The 18243-nt window shown below is 37.6% G+C and overlaps 1 protein-coding gene across 10 annotated transcripts in view; it reads left to right on the forward strand.

The window, feature by feature from the left end:
- TBC1D32 (TBC1 domain family member 32) overlaps nt 1-17829 on the forward strand; it is a 67953-nt gene extending 50124 nt beyond the window's left edge. For 6 of the 10 annotated variants that reach the window (XM_077926040.1, XM_077926039.1, XM_077926042.1 and 3 more), the window contains 6 exons: nt 3569-3635; nt 8447-8562; nt 8999-9153; nt 10866-11006; nt 12784-12972; nt 17106-17829. In XM_077926040.1, the coding sequence (XP_077782166.1) occupies nt 3569-3635; nt 8447-8562; nt 8999-9153; nt 10866-11006; nt 12784-12972; nt 17106-17225 (788 nt within the window). In that variant the 3' untranslated portion in view covers nt 17226-17829. Of the gene's footprint in view, nt 1-3568; nt 3664-4851; nt 7153-8446; nt 8563-8998; nt 9171-10865; nt 11007-12783; nt 12973-17105 lie in introns of those variants that run through there. The other 4 variants (XR_013392261.1, XR_013392262.1, XR_013392263.1 and 1 more) reach the window with 4 other exon arrangements.
- The last annotated feature ends 414 nt before the right edge of the window (nt 17830-18243 follow it).

Here is an 18243-nt window from a genome sequence, read left to right on the forward strand (position 1 = left end):
TGAGGACAGGATTGCTCATCTGCTAGATGGTATCTAAGGATGCAAGTACAAAGAATTATTTTATTATGTGTAGATTTGTAAGAGATTGGAATTTTGTGTTCTAGGAAAGAAGATTATTCATTGTTATCTTTTTTTTAGTTTTCTTGACCTTTATGAAAGGCATTTAACTTTTAAACTGAATTGTGTTCTAGCTGCTGTTTTCAGCCAATGCTACCATATTTCTTTTGAGTTTTAGTTTTATGTTGGATTTTATTTTTTCTATCATACTCTGTAAGCCAGCATGAGAGCCATCCAGATTCCTCTTGATGGGATAAACATAAAGATAAGGGCTTCTTTAGGTTCTGCATATTCTCACTCTTGCAGTTAAGGTCTCCTCTCTCCGTCCACCATGCACTGTTTTGGGATTTCTCCCAATCCTCTGGAGCATATGAGGGGGGGGGAGGGCACAGGGGATGAGAAGGGGAAAGGTCCCATTGCACTGGTGGGAATCCTTAAGTTAGCTTCTGCTAGTACATCAGGGTGATTGGATACAGCCTCTGGGTCCAAGTGGCTTCAGGGAGAGAGATCCATTGCCTGTCCAGGTCGTTCCTACAGTGGTGCCCCGCAAGACGAATGCCTCGCAAGACAAAAAACTCGCTAGACGAAAGGGTTTTCCGTTTTTTGAGTCGTTCCGCAAGACGAATTTCCCTATGGGCTTGCTTCGCAAGACGAAACGTCTTGCGAGTTTGTTTCCTTTTTCTTAAAGCCGCTAAGCCGCTAATAGCCGCTAAGCCGCTAATAGCCGTGCTTCGCAAGACGAAAAAACCGCAAGACGAAGAGACTCGCGGAACGGATTAATTTCGTCTTGCGAGGCACCACTGTATTTCAGTAGCTACAGTATGGAGGTGGAAGAGCAGCAGTTGCTCAAGCAGCTTCCTTCTGTGCGAAAAGAGAGCTGGATGGATTATGCCAAAATGGCGAAATTGAATGGGAAGATTAGACACCAAGAGGACAAAAAAATTAGAAATGAATGGATTAACTTTATAGAACATATAGAACATATGTAGGAGCATTGCAAACATTTAAAAACGTTAGCAGGCTTGGATTAGCACTTGTAATATAATTTGATAAAGGGTATTGAAAAGGCAGACTTAATAGATTAGATAAAAGTATTTAGTCACAGAAAAGAGAAGAGATAATTATTGGAAACCGGGGAGAGGAGTGGGGGGAAGTCTGGGGGTTGGAAGAACCCCTATAAAGATAGTGAATTTGTTATGGATTAATGCAATTAATATTGTATGCAAAAAGAAGTTGTGCTTCTTGGATGTCAAGAATAGCACCCTGTTAACACTAAGAAGAGGAAGTCACATTCTTTTTGGGAGAATTGACACCAACACTTGTAATTATCAGTGTTAATGGCATCCAACTAGTAGAAACGTTTTTTGGTATTGTTTAATAGACTATTAAATTGCTATTTTAGAATCTAAATTTGATAGAAAACCTAAGAACTGCACACAATAGATCTGATTTTAAAAATGGTGTATGGTGGTGGGGAGGCTGCCTTATTCTTCTTAGAAGCTGGTGAATTCTGAATTAAGGATGTGTTTTGAAAAACAAAAATGGTCAATATTGTTAAACTACTTCAGCGCAAGTTCTCAGCATGACTGTATCTGGAATTCTGACAGTCACCATATATTGAAATTAAATATGAATTGTGATACATCCAATTGAATGTTTGATTTCTTTAAAAAATGAATTACACATGTTCTGTGCAATTTTTATTTCTCTTTGAACTGTGAGGTGTACTTAAATCTTTTCCCTGAATTTGGCATCTTGGGAGCTGCTGCCATAGCATATTTTATTCATTCTGCTTAACAACTATAGCAGTTTCACCTCTTTGTCTGATTGACAGTTCAGAGATACTCTGCCTTTTGTTAAGGGGAAAATGGTTTTCTTATTGAGAAAATTGATCCTTTGATGCTTTTGTTCTGAAAGCCACATTATTTCAAGACATTTTTAATAAAATGGGTTTCACATTGATTTTGGGGGAAATTAAATAATGTATCTTGGAATAAACAAGGTACATTTTGTGCATCATTACAATTGCAGCTTTCGTGCCTCCTCCCCTTCCCCGTAGAGGTGTTGAGCTCCTGATGTATTGAATAAAGTACAAAAAAAGACTTGTAGGCCCACTTTTTTTATAAACAGTAGATGAAAATATTGTTAGCCTGGAAAAATCTTAAGAACTACCGCACCAGGCCAATGCTTCACTCATTGGTTAATATTAAGTGTACTTCAGTTGTGAAGAGTTCTGCAAGCCATTTTAAAATCTGCACTGAAAGAGTTGATACAAATATCCTCTGAATAGGAAAACATAGCTATAATGACAACCCAGCCACAATTTTGCACATTAATTTATGTCATGAATAGATATATATATATATATATATATATATATATATATATAAGAGACTGTGAAACAGGATAATCTGTTCGTTCATTTTGATTATAGTGAATTAGGCTATTGTTTTTACTGGATGCTACCCATACTTGGCAAAAGGCTGAGTTGAGTCAAATATTGGAGAAGAGCACTTGATGTCAAGTTCTGTCTGCGGGATAAGTGCTTAGACAGAGCAACAGTGTTGGGAGTGGTTAGTAGTTATAGAAGACAAATCACAAAATCCAAAGCCCTCTGGGAATGCACTGTCAGGACAGAAGGTGGTGTGATGGTGTTGTTCCCCATTTTCTCTCTCCTCCTATTGGCTTTTAGTTTCCCCCCCAAGAATTTGAATAGGGAAAAGAAGGACACCAGCCAAAGGGTCGGCATTCTTTCCCGACAGTTTCAGAGTGAAAGGGCTTTGAATTCAAGCAGATCCAAAGACACCACTTAAATCCACCCGCAAAATGCTCCCTTTTGCCCTCTTCTCTGTGGGGAAGTAGTAGCTATGGATCTTTTCATAGCAACCTGGATGAAGCTTCTTCAGAGCCCATGGAGAAGGCGAGATTCATCTGCAAAATCCTATGGTTCCTGGAACTCCATTGCAACACCCATAGGATTGTGCATAAGTACTACAGACAGTATTTAGGCAAGGTGCCACTTTGACAGTTTTATGAAGTTGTAAGGGGTGATGAACCATAAGCTGACAGTTATTTATATCTGTCATAAAATGGAAGCTTGTAGAGGTCAGTTGTTAAAAGTAAGGCCATAGATAGTCCAAAATGTTGTCTTATTGTAACTATAATAACTATTATTTATTGCTTTCACTAAATTCACTGTATTATGGATTGCCACCAAACTTCATCTTTTAAACAGTTCTTAGAAATTCAGATTAAAATGGTTAAACACTTATTTTTATGAATTAATTTTTTCTAAGTAGCACCTTAGAGACCAACTAAGTTGGGTATAAGCTTTTGTGTGCAGGCACACTTCTTCAGACACCACACGAAAGCTTATACCCAGAACAAACTTAGTTGGTCTCTAAGGTGCTACTGGACAATTTTAATTTTTATTTATTTATTTTGACTGCGTCAGACCAACACTGCTACCTACCTGAACTTATTTTTATGTGACTTTTTCTTTTCTTTGCAGCTGGTGCAAATGTGGAGATCAAAACTCTTTCATCTGTACAGCAGCTTGGCATTAAAATGACAATCAGGTACATTACGTCAAAACATTTCACTTAGGTATTTATAAAATGTTCATTTTTAATTTGTTATGACTTGAATGCTATTGAAACCATCCATTCGACATAATACAACATTTAAATTGAACAATTTTATGGTGAAAATCATTATTGTAACGTGAATGGCTTGGAACCACAGAACTGCACACGGTTTCTCTCGCTGCTACCAGCACCTTCCAGACCAGATACATCACCAAAATATTGTAGTGTTCCATGAATCAATGGCCGAGCAAGCTATTCCCCCTCTCACTGATCCTACAGTAGAGCTATTGCTACTTCCCAATCCCTGTTGGCTCACTGCATCCATTGTCCATAGACTTTTTTCTCCTTTTCCCCCCCACACCCCTCATTGCAGCCAACAGAAGGGAATTAACTACACCAGACTCATCAATGTGGCAAAATTATGCACATCAGCATTCATCACCAGGAACCAGATGATTACATCTCTCTACCAACCCACTAGCACTCAAAAAACTCATTCTAGTGTGATTATGAATGTATGGCAATGCACAAACATACCCTAGTTTTTGGTAGTACTGGTAACCCCAAATTTATAATCTCTGTAAAATTATATGTGTTGGACTATATTCTAGTGGCTGATCTGAAATTGTAACAAAAAAAACACTGATTGATTGAACTATATCAGATCCTCCATTGCCCATGAAACACTGGGCAACCCCTCAGTGTTTCAGTGGCAGCAGAACATCTATGTCTGTGGAGCTTTCTGTGGGTGACCTGCAGCAGTGTAAGGGCTGGTTTGCTGGCGGGCTTCTCTCCCCACCGGCAGAACAGCACCTACATCACTTTAAGTGATGTCTTAGCCAGCTTTGTCTGCCTTTGGGTGTTCTCCATGAAGCATCTTAGAAATACGGTAGATGGGGCTATAGTGTGCTGAAACAACACCAGACCAAGTTAAGTGTCTATATAGGGATACTTTAATGTTATCAAAACAAAACAATACTCATTATCAAAGATGTACTAAAATTAGTGCCCCATTGCAAATGGAATACTCCATTTTTGCATAATTGGTTATTTTTGTGTGTGCCAATAACAAGCTTTCAGGTCTAAGTAGTACCCGTCTTAGAATGGATTCATTAGCCTTTTTTCTTTATTTTTACCTTTTTATGCCGACTGATCTGTTGTGCTGTATAAATGATGGCTTTGCATTTTCTCTTTGGGCTGCATCCAGTTCCCCTCTGGGGATCCTGCTCAGAAGCCATGCACCTGCTGTAAACTGGACAGAGAGTGAATATTGTGCAATGTGGTTATATATTTTCTTGGTAATCCTCACAAGACGACCTGTATAAAATAGACCAGTGTCCCACACTGGAATGACCTCCCCTTACAGATATGACAGGAACCTACAGCGCAGATGTTCTGCTGCTGGTAAAAACTTTTCATTTGATATGGGCGTTCCTGGACTCTAATCCTTAGTACCAGCTTTACTGAACTCTAGATAGTTTGCTTTATGTTTTATTGTACTATATTTATTTGTAAACAACCTTGTCATTTTTTTTATCCTGAAAAGTTGTCAGTAATTTTTAAAGAAATAAATATTCCATTATTGCCATTGAAAAGGAGGGCAGGCTGAGGTGAAGAGTTAAAGGCTCGCCTAAGTCACCCCAGTGACTTCATAGCTGAGATTTATAATGAATACTGATGTTCTTACCAGTATATAATTCCTGGTATGGTTTGTATGTTTTTCATTCCTTTAAGTAAGTTTGAATTGTATATTTCAACATAATTACCATAATTGTTGTTTTCAGAATAGATTTGATAAAGGTCATTTAGCTTGTCCTTCAAAACTAGGAATTTGCCTTTATTCTTTTTTGTTCCACTGAAGGGATTAATAATGGTGTTCAGACACATTGAATGTAATTTATTTGAGGTTGGTTATTTGCTCTACCCCAGAGGCCTAGTGCAGGTTAAAAAATATATAACCAGATTACACAAAAAGAAAAGTGCTTGATTACTACTATGATAAAATAAACCCCCTAACTGAATACAAAAATCATGTTTTGTTTTGTCTTGAAACCAGTTAACAATTCGAATTAACCCGGTGCACCAAAGGCCACCCCAAACTAGAGAGTGCTTCTAGATGATTAGGTTCTGACTAGAAGACATCTCAGGAGTGAGAATCTTATAATTGTATGACTTCTACTGAGAAGGTCTATCTAAAGGTCCCTGTTGGTCACAGTAGGAGCAATAGTGAAATAGAAGAACATTCTTGGTTATTTTACAATATAAGCTTAGGAACTGGTTATTGGAAGGAGTACATTCCCCAGTACCAGTAGGGGGCAGCCTAGATCTGACTGTCTTCTGATTTTGGGGTCTTGCAAAGTGCTTTGCAAGACCCTTGTGACATCTTTATGACATTAGGTGATTGACATTAGGTGATTGACAGGTGGGTGGCCCTACCCTGCTCTATATTGTCCTGCCAAGCCTTTGAAATGAGCTAGGTTGGTCCTTCTGACAGTACCACCAAAAAATGAAATTAGAGGCTTCTCTGCACTGGTTCCATCAGTTAAGGAATGTTCCTCTCTCCAAGATTGAGCTGATACCATTCATTTTCAGCGCCAGCTGAATTGCTTTCTCTTCCATCATGCCTTCTAAATATCTCTGTGTAGTCATACAGTTACAGAGAGTAGGTCTAGGCAACCATATGGGTTTACATTGATGATTTTAATAGTATTTTAGTGCTTTATCATATTGTAACTTTTTTGTAACTCACCCTGAGATAAGTTGTGATGAAGGGTAGGAGATAAATAAATGAATAAGTTCACACCAGGCTTTAGGAGTGAGAGTAGCTCATTTGGTAGAGCATGAGACTCTTAATCTCAGGATCGTGAGTTTGAGCTCCATGTTGGGCAAAATATTCCTGCGTTGCAGGGAATTGGACTAGATGACCCTCATGGTCCCTTCCAACGCTACAGTTCTTTGAATCTGTGGTCACCTAGATTCATTAAATCAGCCAGGCCTCTGCCCTTTAGGGCTTTTAAAGTCATGAACAACAGTGAATTCTACATGGTAAGGTAACAGGAAGCCATTGCTTCCCTCAAGCCATTCCTCATAGAAAGCGCAGTAACAGGAGTATCAGATATTTTAAAAACATTTATAATACATACTATTATTTTTGTAGTAAGCTGTTCTAGTATGAGTAACCAAGCTCTGAACACTATATTCTTACCAAAATACTATTAACAGATGCTTTAATAAATCCATATTAATTCAACTGAGACCTAGTAATCTTCTTCTTTGCTCTTGAACCACTAATGTTTCATTCATTTATTTAAACTATCAACATATTTCCATTGTATATGCTTTATTTGATCTTCCTAGAATGAATAATAATCTAAATCAACATAATGTGCATTTTAAAGCTGACTTAAGCTGTGAACAGTGGGGTGCAAATGGAAGCCTGAAGCAAAGTAGAATGCTTTGTGGAAGAATTTAATAAGTTTTTATAGTAAAAATGTCTATTATCAATGGATATGCATGTGTGTGCGTGTGCAAGGGAGTGAGATGGCTACACACACTTTTGATCACATGTACTGCTGGTATGCAGCTTCCAGGGGGTTGGTCAAGGTTAACTGCAGCCCTCAGGCCCAGAAAGGTTAGCCATTCTTGCTCTATATTTTTTATATAAAAATATAAATACACGCCACACCTATGCTTTCACTAGGCTGGCACATATTATAGTTGTAGGGCAGCCCATTTGTTTTAACATTTTAAATGTGCCAATGCTTATACAATACTGTTGTGCCATTATTTCTGTTCTATTTGCTACCTTGCCTTGATGAGAAGACACTCACACAATTTTAAAAAGGCAAATAGGATTTGCAAGCAGATGCAGATAGATAGTCATGGAAAGTACCAGGTACAGGTTCAAAAATTCTGTTTTGCTTATTTTTATGTTGCACATTACGTTCCTCTTTTGCATCCTGGTCTTGCTGTAACAGCGCCAGTTGTGGCTGGGAACATGTAATCTGATGCGTATTTAATATACTTTTTTGTACCTTCCTGCACCTAGCTTGAGGCTTCACACCCAGCTCCTATGTCCCCAGCAAAACCACCAACAACTTTGGTTGGAGCTGGGCATAAGGAAGGTTTGGGATTATTGTTTACATTAGTGGAACAGCAGTCTGAGTAACTGCATCATTTTTTTCATGCAGTTGCAGCATCTTTAACAGAAAGAGCATAATTTTGTCAAATCAGTGCCTTAATCCATTAAATCATACATTTCACGCAGAAATTAACCAGCGGTCTCATTTAAGTGGCAGAATGTGCTTTACTTGGAGAGAGAGGTCAGGCCAGGATTCAAAGAACCGTTAAACTAGTACCACGAACCCAAGGGGCCTTTAGAGTGCTTTCTTTTGAAGACCAGCCATCTAAGCCACATGGAGAACTGTTTAATCTGGGAATGAGGGACTTTCAAATGCAGTTTATGATGTGCCATGGGTGGTGGTGATGGAGTTCAGCTGTTTGAAGAAGGAGTCACAAATATTGTTGGGTTTGTATCAAGCCCTTCCATGAGCTCTCTGTATTCAGATTATTATTTTATGTGTAATGTTATGCATCTTAAATAAAGTAGCAAGGTTTAAAAGAAAGAAACAGCTGCAGACATGTTTTCCCAGTATAGATTGCCTATAAATATGATGTGGATTAAGGCTTCTGCCAATGGGCTACAAATCACTCACATTAATGTCTGGTGTGCTCTTTTCCGTAATGAAATAAGTAAATGAAAATGTGTATAGCTTCTAGTTAAGTTAATTTTTTCCCCCCAGCTATGGTAAACATTTGAACCTGCTGAGAGAGAATGCCGAAGATGATCTATGCCATGTAATAATGCACTGTGAACATTTTTTGAAACGACAACAGGCAGTTCTAAGGACATCGTTGCGTATCCTTTCTCATAATATAAACGTCACCAAGTCTTTTGTCGGTATAACTGTCAAAATAATTTTTAAGATGCCTTCTTGAATTATTTAAGATGGCACAAAGATTTGTGCCATATAGGCAAGAACTTCATAACATTTTCCTTACTCAACAGGCATATTTTCCAGAGCAGATGCTTTCCCATCTAAGTTTCTATTTCTGCCCAGAGTTTTTTAAAAATCTACAGTGGTTTCCCCACTTATTCCAGTGTAGAAAGCAGATCCACAGACATCCCACAGTTACAGATTTGCATTCACAATTGGAATACCCTTAAGTCTCTGGATTTGGTATCTAGGCCTGATCCTTTTCTAATAATGGTCTACTAATAGATGTGTTTTCGATGGCAGGGTTTTTCTGCATTTAACAACAAACCCTTGGATTTCCTGAACGTTTTCCTACAGGTGGTCTGCAGGGAGGATATGTCGGCTTTGATTGGTTTGCATCTTCTGTATTTCTAATAATGATGGGAGACAGGGAAAAAACATTAAATTTTCTCCACCAGTTCTCCCGTCTTCTTGTGTCAGCATTCCTTTGGATACCACGGCTGCACAGTTCTGTAAGACTTCAAAAAAGGTTTCATCTTGACAAGATTGCTCTGAACATTTTAAATGAAATTTAATACTTCCAAAGTTGTTTGTAAACAGAACACAATGCAGTTACTTAAAGGTTTTTTTAACCAAATGTTTGCCCTGCAAAATTTCTCTCAGAAAAATATGGATTTGACATCTGCTCAAATGGTTGTCTGGAACCAGGGAAAAAACAGGTAGACAGATAGCAGTGGTGGTGTTATTGAATTTTAAAGTGAGCCATAAAATTCACTTTATTAGTAGTGTTAAATTCTGTATGTAGGCAGATAGAACTATTGAATGGCCTTTTTATTATTATTGCTATGTGCAAGCTCATGCTTTAGATTATTAGCTTTTGTTTTATTATAAAATCATTAAATGATACAAAGTAGCAATTTTGGATAAGGGGGAAAAAAGTAAGCCAGCTTGCATTGTCACTGCTAGTCAGAGCCTCACTATTTTAGCATCTCAGATATTTATACAAGTTTCCTTTAACATAAATAATCACAGAATTAAATGAAAACTTGTATGTTTAATTTTTTACTCTCCTACTAACATAAACTTCCACATACTAGAAAACTGAGCAAACAGGGCAAGTGTGGCTCCCCACTTGAGACATGTCAGCATCCCAAAATAATAAAGCCATATGACAAGAGGGACTAAGATTTGAAAAAGAGTTTAAGAAATAGTGTAGGGCATGATCAAGAAGTGCTACTCATGAACATTATGGACATGTGACAATTCCAAATCATATTCTGGAACTTCCTCGACGCTTGCACAGTTGATGCCCGTTTGTTTCTAAGGCCATTAGAGGTCAAAGCAATGGTTCACATCTAGTAGGGAAGCCACAAGCCAAATCATATTGTTAACACTGGTAACAAAGCACTCAAATCCGCAGTTAAATGTCATAAACACAGTTTAAGGCAAGCAGGCTGTCATTCGATTCATGGAGTTTCTGGCAAGAACAGGCTTTCCTGTACACTACTTTTTAGAGATAGTAAACCTCTCCTTGCAAAAGGTAGGTCAGCAGAAAGACCCCAAGCAGTCCACTTGGAACTGAAATGCTTCTATTAGGCACCAAGGAATTCTGTGCACGCCAGGATTCCTTGAAGAGCCACAGCTCTTGCTAGTGTGCAGCTCTTGGTTTCTGTGAAGCAGTCCAGCATTAGAGGTGTGCTACAACACCTTCGACAACACTCCAAGGGATCCTGAAACACACATTTTGGAATGCACAATGCAGCTGCTTGAAGACAGCCAAATGTCTGGCCCTGGCAAGGACTGTGACTTGGATCCTAAGGCGCTTCTCCATTCATTTAAGAGGGACATGCAGTTTTTGCCAGTTCCACCATCCATCTGCAGCTCCCATCACTTATGTCCCATATTCCGGGGGGGGGGGGGGCAGCCTTCAGGACCAGATTATCAGGGGGCTGTGGAGGGAAGAGGGAAGCAGGTAGTCCTTTCTTCCCATTGCTCCCAAAGCAATGGTAAATGTTACTGGCTACTTTGCCGTATTTTTTTTTCTAGTTGTGTTGGGAGCAAATAAACTTTCTACAGCTAGACATAAATTAGGGAAAGCGATCACTGTTCTATTCTGCATGTGGATAATGAATGGGCAGAGGGAAGGTGACATCTTTTTTGAAGGGAGACCTTTGAAAAGCTGTATAATAAGGATCCTTTGGGGTATTGTTGCTTCATTGACCAGATTCACCTGCCCGTTGACACAGCAGCATCTGGGATCCATCCAATCTATTTTTGCAGTGCACACTATGTTGAGATGTTGCTGAAGGCTGAGTTACCCCTAGTCTTTTCTGCGTTCCATATGTCTGGTTTTACGTCGTCACAGGTAATAAAAATATTCCAATTTGTTTTTTAAAAAAATGGTTGCCTTGACTGTCAGTGAAAGGGAGACTGCAAAACTGGAGCCAAAGCACTTTCCTCTTCTATAGTGCAGCCCCTTATGTGTTTACTCAGAAGTAAGTCTCATTAAGTTAAATGAGGCTTACAGGGAAATTAAGACAAGATTCCAGCTGGGTAGGACTTCCACTAAATCATTTCATGTTGAAGCAACTCTGAAAAGAAATTCACAGGAAGGAAGATTTTTCTTCTTCTCTTAAAAAGCATAGTGGTAAAAAGAATAGCTTTGTCAGACCCTTAAATGCACAGCAGTGGGCAGAGTTAACTATAAATTATATTTACTGCTAATGAATAGTCAGCTGGGAATTGTAGAAAGAGAGAGCTTTTTGAAATTGAATTGCTTTTGTCTGGTAGTTCTTCATAACCATACTTGAAATCAAGTTATACAGGTGAGACCAAAAAAATGAATTATTGCTACTGCAATAAAAAACAGTTTGTTTTGCTGATATGTACTATTTATTGTACAGTTTCTACAATAAGGCTGAAAGTATTTGAATGCTTAGGAATAACAATGAGACTTGCCTCTGAATGAAAATACATAGAATTGGGCAGTGTATTAGATGCCAGCTCTTACACCATAATTTTAAGTGAAAAGAGCAAAAGTAATTTTGCTGTCTAAACACTAATTGGGATAGATTCAGAGTTTGTTCCTGCTGGATCCCCTAAGCAGAATTCTGCTCAGGACACTCCCATGAAAGAGGAGGAGTGATTTTTCCATTCCTCAAAATCCCCAGTGCTACCTTCCAAGGGATCCTTAATCCTCTAGGTAAGTTTTTCTGGAGTCATAGAGTGTAGGGGGGACTCAACAAAAAATGGTTTTCTCTGTTGGATTAGAAGCTGTCCCCAAAAAGAAAAAGTCTGGTTCCAGTCCATTGTCACTGTTGGATTACAAATGAAGCAAGTTAAAATCTGTTTTAAACCTTATATTTTGCAATCAAATTAGTACTTTTGCCTGATTTACTTTTGTAAATATTTACAGGCTGATTAACACAAGATTCATAAGTTCACAGCTAAATGAAATTGTCGTGGTAGAGATCAACAAAAAGAACAGTTATTCTAATTTTGTTTTTCATAATCAGTTTAATAACAGAATGTCAGATTTATTAAAAAGTTGGAGAGCTCCTCTTCTGCTAAATACAAACACATTAAACAAAACCAAAGTACTACTGTTTGTGACATTCTTCACTAGTAAACTCTTTCATGTAGCAATTTTTCTTCCGGGTTTTTAATGATGCTACACTAAGGTGGAAACTTGTTTATGCCCATGATGGCCAGAAAGAAGATGCAGTGCAAATGAACAATTGGGAGATGATGATATGACACACCTCCCTCATTCCTTTTTAGTTCAAATTCTTTGAGAAAAGATGCCTCCCCCTAGCCTAGGGGACGTGGTCTAGAGCTTTAGTTGCTTTTACAAATGGAGGTGCTGCCTTCCCAGACAAGCCCTTGCTAGTGGCAGTGATTCAGGTTTTCAGTGAGCTCTGGGAACCTCCAGGGAAAAACATTTCACTTCCAGTGGCGGAACAGGGTGTGCTGCCCCCCCCCCCCCCAATGACTAAGAGCGGGGAGTGGGGGGTGGATTTCTGTTGTAAATTATGGTAGCTGACAATTGCAAGGGACCTCGGAATGGAGTATACAGAGCTGGATGCATTATGTGGAACAGTTGCTGTTGGAAGTGATGAATTGGATTATTGTTTTTTCCCTAGATCTGTCAACAATGGTTGACTCAGTGTTTCTGGAATTACTTGGACTGGAGCGAGATCTGCCATTACATTGCCATTTGTATTTTTCTTGGCCCAGATTATCAGATTTATATGTGTATATCTGTATTCAAGCATCTACAGCAAGAAATTCTTCAGCATACGCAGACTCAGGATCTCCAAGTTTTTCTTAAAGTAATTTCTTCTTTATCTTCATGACTTAGAATAATAGAACAGTGTTGAAGATTTGATGTCAAGTTTTTAGAAAAACCTAACAAATCATTCTTTGAATATGTGTTTGTTTTCAGTCTGTTTTCTTACTTCGTAGCTTTACTTAGTGACGAAGGGAAATATCCTTTCTGTAATCCTTTAAAGAAAACAAATGCATATGCCAAATGTATATGAAATAGATTCTTCCTTGTTTGTTCACTGGGAATTGGTGATGAGCCTGATCTTGATATGTCATTCTCTTTTACAGAATGCCATATCCTTGATGGACTTTGAGCAAAATACTTTGCTTGTGAGATTTCCAGGGAGATTTGGCTGAACCCTGTTGGAACAGAATGCTGGACTAGATTGATTTTTTTATCTGATCCAGCAGGGCTGTTCTTAACATTTTTAAGCTATAGTTTTGTTTATTTCTAAGCTTTACATTACTCTGCAGAAACAGTAGCTGCCTTTTATTAGAACCAGAATTGTAGAGTTGGAAGGGACCACAGGGGTCATTTAATCTAACCCCCTGCAATGCACAAATCTCAGCTAAAGTATCCATGACAGTCCTGTCTCCTCATAAGTTTAGCGGCTGTATTAACTCAGAAAAGGAAGATAAGTGAAGAATTTCAGAACTAGAAATGAGCTTTTGGCAAACCTGAGTTAATTCAAAGCTGAATGAATGGTCCTTGAGAAGGTAACCATGCCAGTGCTTTGCATATTCTGGTAACCAATTTAGGTGGTCAGAATATTTTTTCCCCCTTATCCCTATTGCCTCTCCCCATTTCAACCTGCCTGTGAGCTGAAATCTGTTAGGGAGACCTTTTTAATGGTTCCATCATTGAGAATAGTTTGGGACTTTATAACCCATCTGAGGGCCTTCTCAGTAGTAGCACCCCAGTTGCGGAAAGCACTTCTGCCGGACATTGGGCAGGTGCTGACATTGTTCAGGTTTAGGACTCAGCTAAAGACCTTCTTTAAATGTAGACTGACACCTAGGCAGACTGTTTTTATTCTACTATTATTGTTTTGTTTTAACATTAATTATGTATTTATTGTTGTCCCCTGTCCCTAAGTCTTTGGGCAAAGAGGTAGGGATATAAATTTTAAAGATGAAGTTAAATGAGGTATTATTTTCTGAAAGCTGCTTTTCTATTTAAGTTTCATATCTGTCTTTACCTTTTCTAAGAGTGCACAAACTAAAACTCCAAAGTAGAATTCTCTGTATGAAAAGATTGCTTCAGGCATTATATATATTAAATTTAATAAACCCTGTTTGATATCCATAACTTTAGAATCAAAGCTGAATATATCATTCTAGACTAGATAATACTTTTAAAATAAGAAATATCAAGTTAATTGTTTAAACATGCCATTAGCTGCTGCCTGTCTATAACAGCCATTTTGTATAATGTGATTCCCAAAATATATTTTTAATTTAAAATCTTTGACATTCATTTTAAAATAGCATGACAGATCTGTAGTCCTCATTATATAGCAGGAGACAACACACCAGAGCTATTCTTCCTCCTAATAAAATTCATCTTAACATCTGATGACAGGCCATCATGATTAAATAGTTCTTAAGATACAGAGGCCAAATAATAGGTCAAAAATTATGAAACACTCATTAAAAGTGTGCTGAACACATTTTAGAAGGAATCGTGGGGTTTGCTGTATTTTTGTAAAAGAGAAAAATAAATGTTTTTTGAGGAAAGAACACGATTTTAATTTACATTCTCTGTCAAAGTGTCCTAACTATACTTTAATAACTAGGCTTGACTTGGCTGATTTTGGAAAAGAAATCCACCATATCTGATTCCACTTTAATTTTAACTAGAATACTCTGGACTTAATTGGTTGTAAATTACACCCTTAGAATACAATACATTGTTTGAAGGAAACACAGTACTAAGTACACAAAGCAGTGCATCATTAAAATGGAAACTCTAATTAAGAGGACCCAGTCTACTTGAAGCTTTGTGCAACAGTTTGTGGCTACATATAGGAATGTACAAACCTATTTACATCAAATGCACAAGCCAGTTTAATGGAACTCAGGTGTGCATTGTAATACAGACTAAACATCTGCATCCATGTTGGTTATTAGGTGGTAGGTTTTTTCTGCACATGGATTTCCCTTGCTAGTAGGCTGAGACAATTGACTGCAAATCTCTCCAATAAAAGCCTTATTAACTGCTTCATAAAGCAAATCATTTCTAATTACTCATCCCATTGACACTAAAAGTCAGTGTTTAGTTGTAGCTAGGATTGTGGGCCCGTCAGGTCACCTCTTCTTTTCCTCCTTCTCTCCTACCCACCCACACCTCAAAAGTCTATGTGGGCATTTTCTTATCCCAATTTTTCTGATGCTGACTTTCAAGAAGAGGCAGCTGCTCTTTGTCATGTAATTACTTTATAATAATATATATGGATAAAAGTAGAAGATTCTCTAACAAAACCACTATCCTCCATTACAGTATGTGAGGTTTCTGGTGGCCCATAATACTCCAACCAAGTGTTTCACTTTTTTTGCACAGTGACATAATATATAATATGCAATTTTAGATAGATGATTTGAAGCATCTAGTAACCATCATACAGGTATGCACACAATTATTGACAAACAAAACAGTATCTGAATTACTTTTCCCCCATCAAAACCTTAATGTGGAAAGGCAGTAAAATCCTCATCTTGTATTTCCATATGGTTTACACAGCACTCAAAGTAACAACTAAACTTGCCTCTAGGTTAAGGGAAGCACTGACAAAGCGTTGATTTCAGTGTATACTAAAAACTTACTTATTCTCCCCAGTGTTTACTAGCCATTAATGCTACAGTTGCTGCAAATGAGATGCAAATATTAACATCTGCAACACTTGCTGTTGTTTTGTAGAGGAATTCACAACCACTTCTGTTTAGAACTACCGACTTCACCGATGCTTTGCACCTTGCAAAGTTTTACCATGTCCCTAAAATTACTTTAACAGTGGATAGCTTTGAAAATATCCTTCTCCAGCTCTTGTCAGCATTGTGGTAGGAACTGGGGGAACAAAAGTCTGCAGTTCCTTATCCCTCAATAGCAAATCAGTGCAAAGGCATTCCTCTTCACCCAGGCCTTAAACCATCTATGCCCTTTTAAACTCTGTTGGGGGGTGTTATTGTTTTTATTTGTTACTATGTTATTCATACTATGTTACTATGTTATTCATGTTTGTGTTTTTCTATCATAAACTGCCCTGTATAGAATTATTTTTTAAAAAATAATTAAACTTGTCTGTCCTTGGGTTAATTCCCAATTATCTTATTTTAAAAGACATTCAAAATGTACCGTTCATAATGCAGCTAGTGCTAACCTTCTAACAAGGTGGTTGGTTTAATTTGTCAGAAACAAAATAGGACATGGCATGCAACTGCAAACAAAGGGTACGGGACAAGGCAATGTTCAACCCTTAGCTGGCCAAGTATGCACGTCACAGTAAACCATAGTTAAAATAAATGATGGTTCAGTGTGATAGAGCAGCATGCTACTCCTGTGCTGAGGAAACAAACCTCAGGTTACCTTGTCTGAATCAGGCTTGTGGCTTGTTTATTTCCAAACTATAAGCAGTAAACTAAGAACAAACATTGGCTTCCATTTATTCTTTATTTGGAGACAAAGGAACAATGAGACCAGTGTCATAGCTGCTTTTCTTGCTGTGTGGCGGTGGTAGGACCAGGTTGAAGCAAATTGGGAAGTTTGGAGCAGCATGAAATAACACACTGCTCATTTATATTAAACATTAATTTATTTTAACTAGGGCCATTAATAAATTGTAGCTTATTTTATACTTCAAATTATGTATACTGATACAGCTAAGAAATATGTAAAGTTTGAAATCCTCATTTTGCTGTATTAATTCCGTTAGTAAATATGTCATTAGACACCATTGTATAGAAACGGATGTGTCTATTTTTCACTTTTGTCATAATGCAGTATCTGTGTATTACAATGGAAACAGAACAGATTTCTAAATGGGATGAAAAAAATAAAACAAGTTGCCTCTTGGGAAAGCCTCAAATGTTAATATCCATCATTTTTTCCCTGGCTAATACTTTGCTTTTGTGCAATGTGCAGGAAGAAGCACTTCATGGATTTCAAGTGAGTGATTATTTCAAATACATGGAAAACTTGGCTCTAACCTACAGACCAGTGCTGCTAAGAGACATGAAGAACATTAGAGTGCAGAACACATAGATCAAGCAAATGAGCCTCTCATTTCAAATTTTAGTTACGTTCTTAAAAGGACACTGATTATTTGTTTTATATACTTCTCTATAAAAATGCATTCATTCTAAATGTACATACTGCCAAATCAATAATAAGGCTTTTCAGCATTCCGCTTTCACAAGACATCCTCTAAATTGGTTCATCTGAAAAATAATGTGTTTTTCTAGCCATGCACCATAGCCTTGTTTACACTTGGCTTCAGAACCTGCCCTTGAATTACTTAAATGTCCTGCTTATATTTTCTTGGAGTGATTTCCATACTATTAAACTTTGCTTCTCTTCAACATCTACCTTAAATTTCTAAATTGCATACAAGTTTGCCAATAAAAGACAGTAATATGAATCCCCATTCTGAAAACCCAGCCTTACTTAATATTGATAAATAAAGGCAGAGCTACTTCCTTGAATATAGCAAGATTGACCTTCGAAGGTCAGGAAACAGAACATCCTTGAAGATTCTCCATTCTGAGTATCTTAGTCTGCAGTAGAATTGTAGTTGTTTTTTTAACAATGTACACTAAAACCTTGATGTTTTGATGAGCTGAACAAATTAAACTTCCTGTTATGATAATATGCAGTATTTATTGTGTTTTTGTGACTTCTCTGTTATGCCAAAATGGAAAGCGAGGAGGTCAGTTTTGAGGTTGTGTGTATGAGCATTGCTAATAATATTTCCAGTTGATCTGGAGTTAAACTATCTGTAGGCTTCTCCAATGTATTACATGTTTGTGAGCATCTTATATGGTGCACACAAATTAGGTATATGTATTAATTAACAAGTTAAACATCAAAAAACTGAAATCACTGGGACTTTAAAAGTGCTTACATTTGACTGAATTTTACCCAGACATGATCACAAAATTCTGAAATGTACATTCCTGTGTAATGGTGAACAGTTTTGGCTGGCATGCTGAATTTAAACTCAGTGATTTCTTTTGGAGTACAGACAACTCCCCATCTGCACGTGCTCTGTTTACATGTGACC

This window comes from Podarcis muralis, chromosome 3, assembly GCF_964188315.1.
Source record: "Podarcis muralis chromosome 3, rPodMur119.hap1.1, whole genome shotgun sequence".
NCBI lineage: Eukaryota > Metazoa > Chordata > Lepidosauria > Squamata > Lacertidae > Podarcis > Podarcis muralis.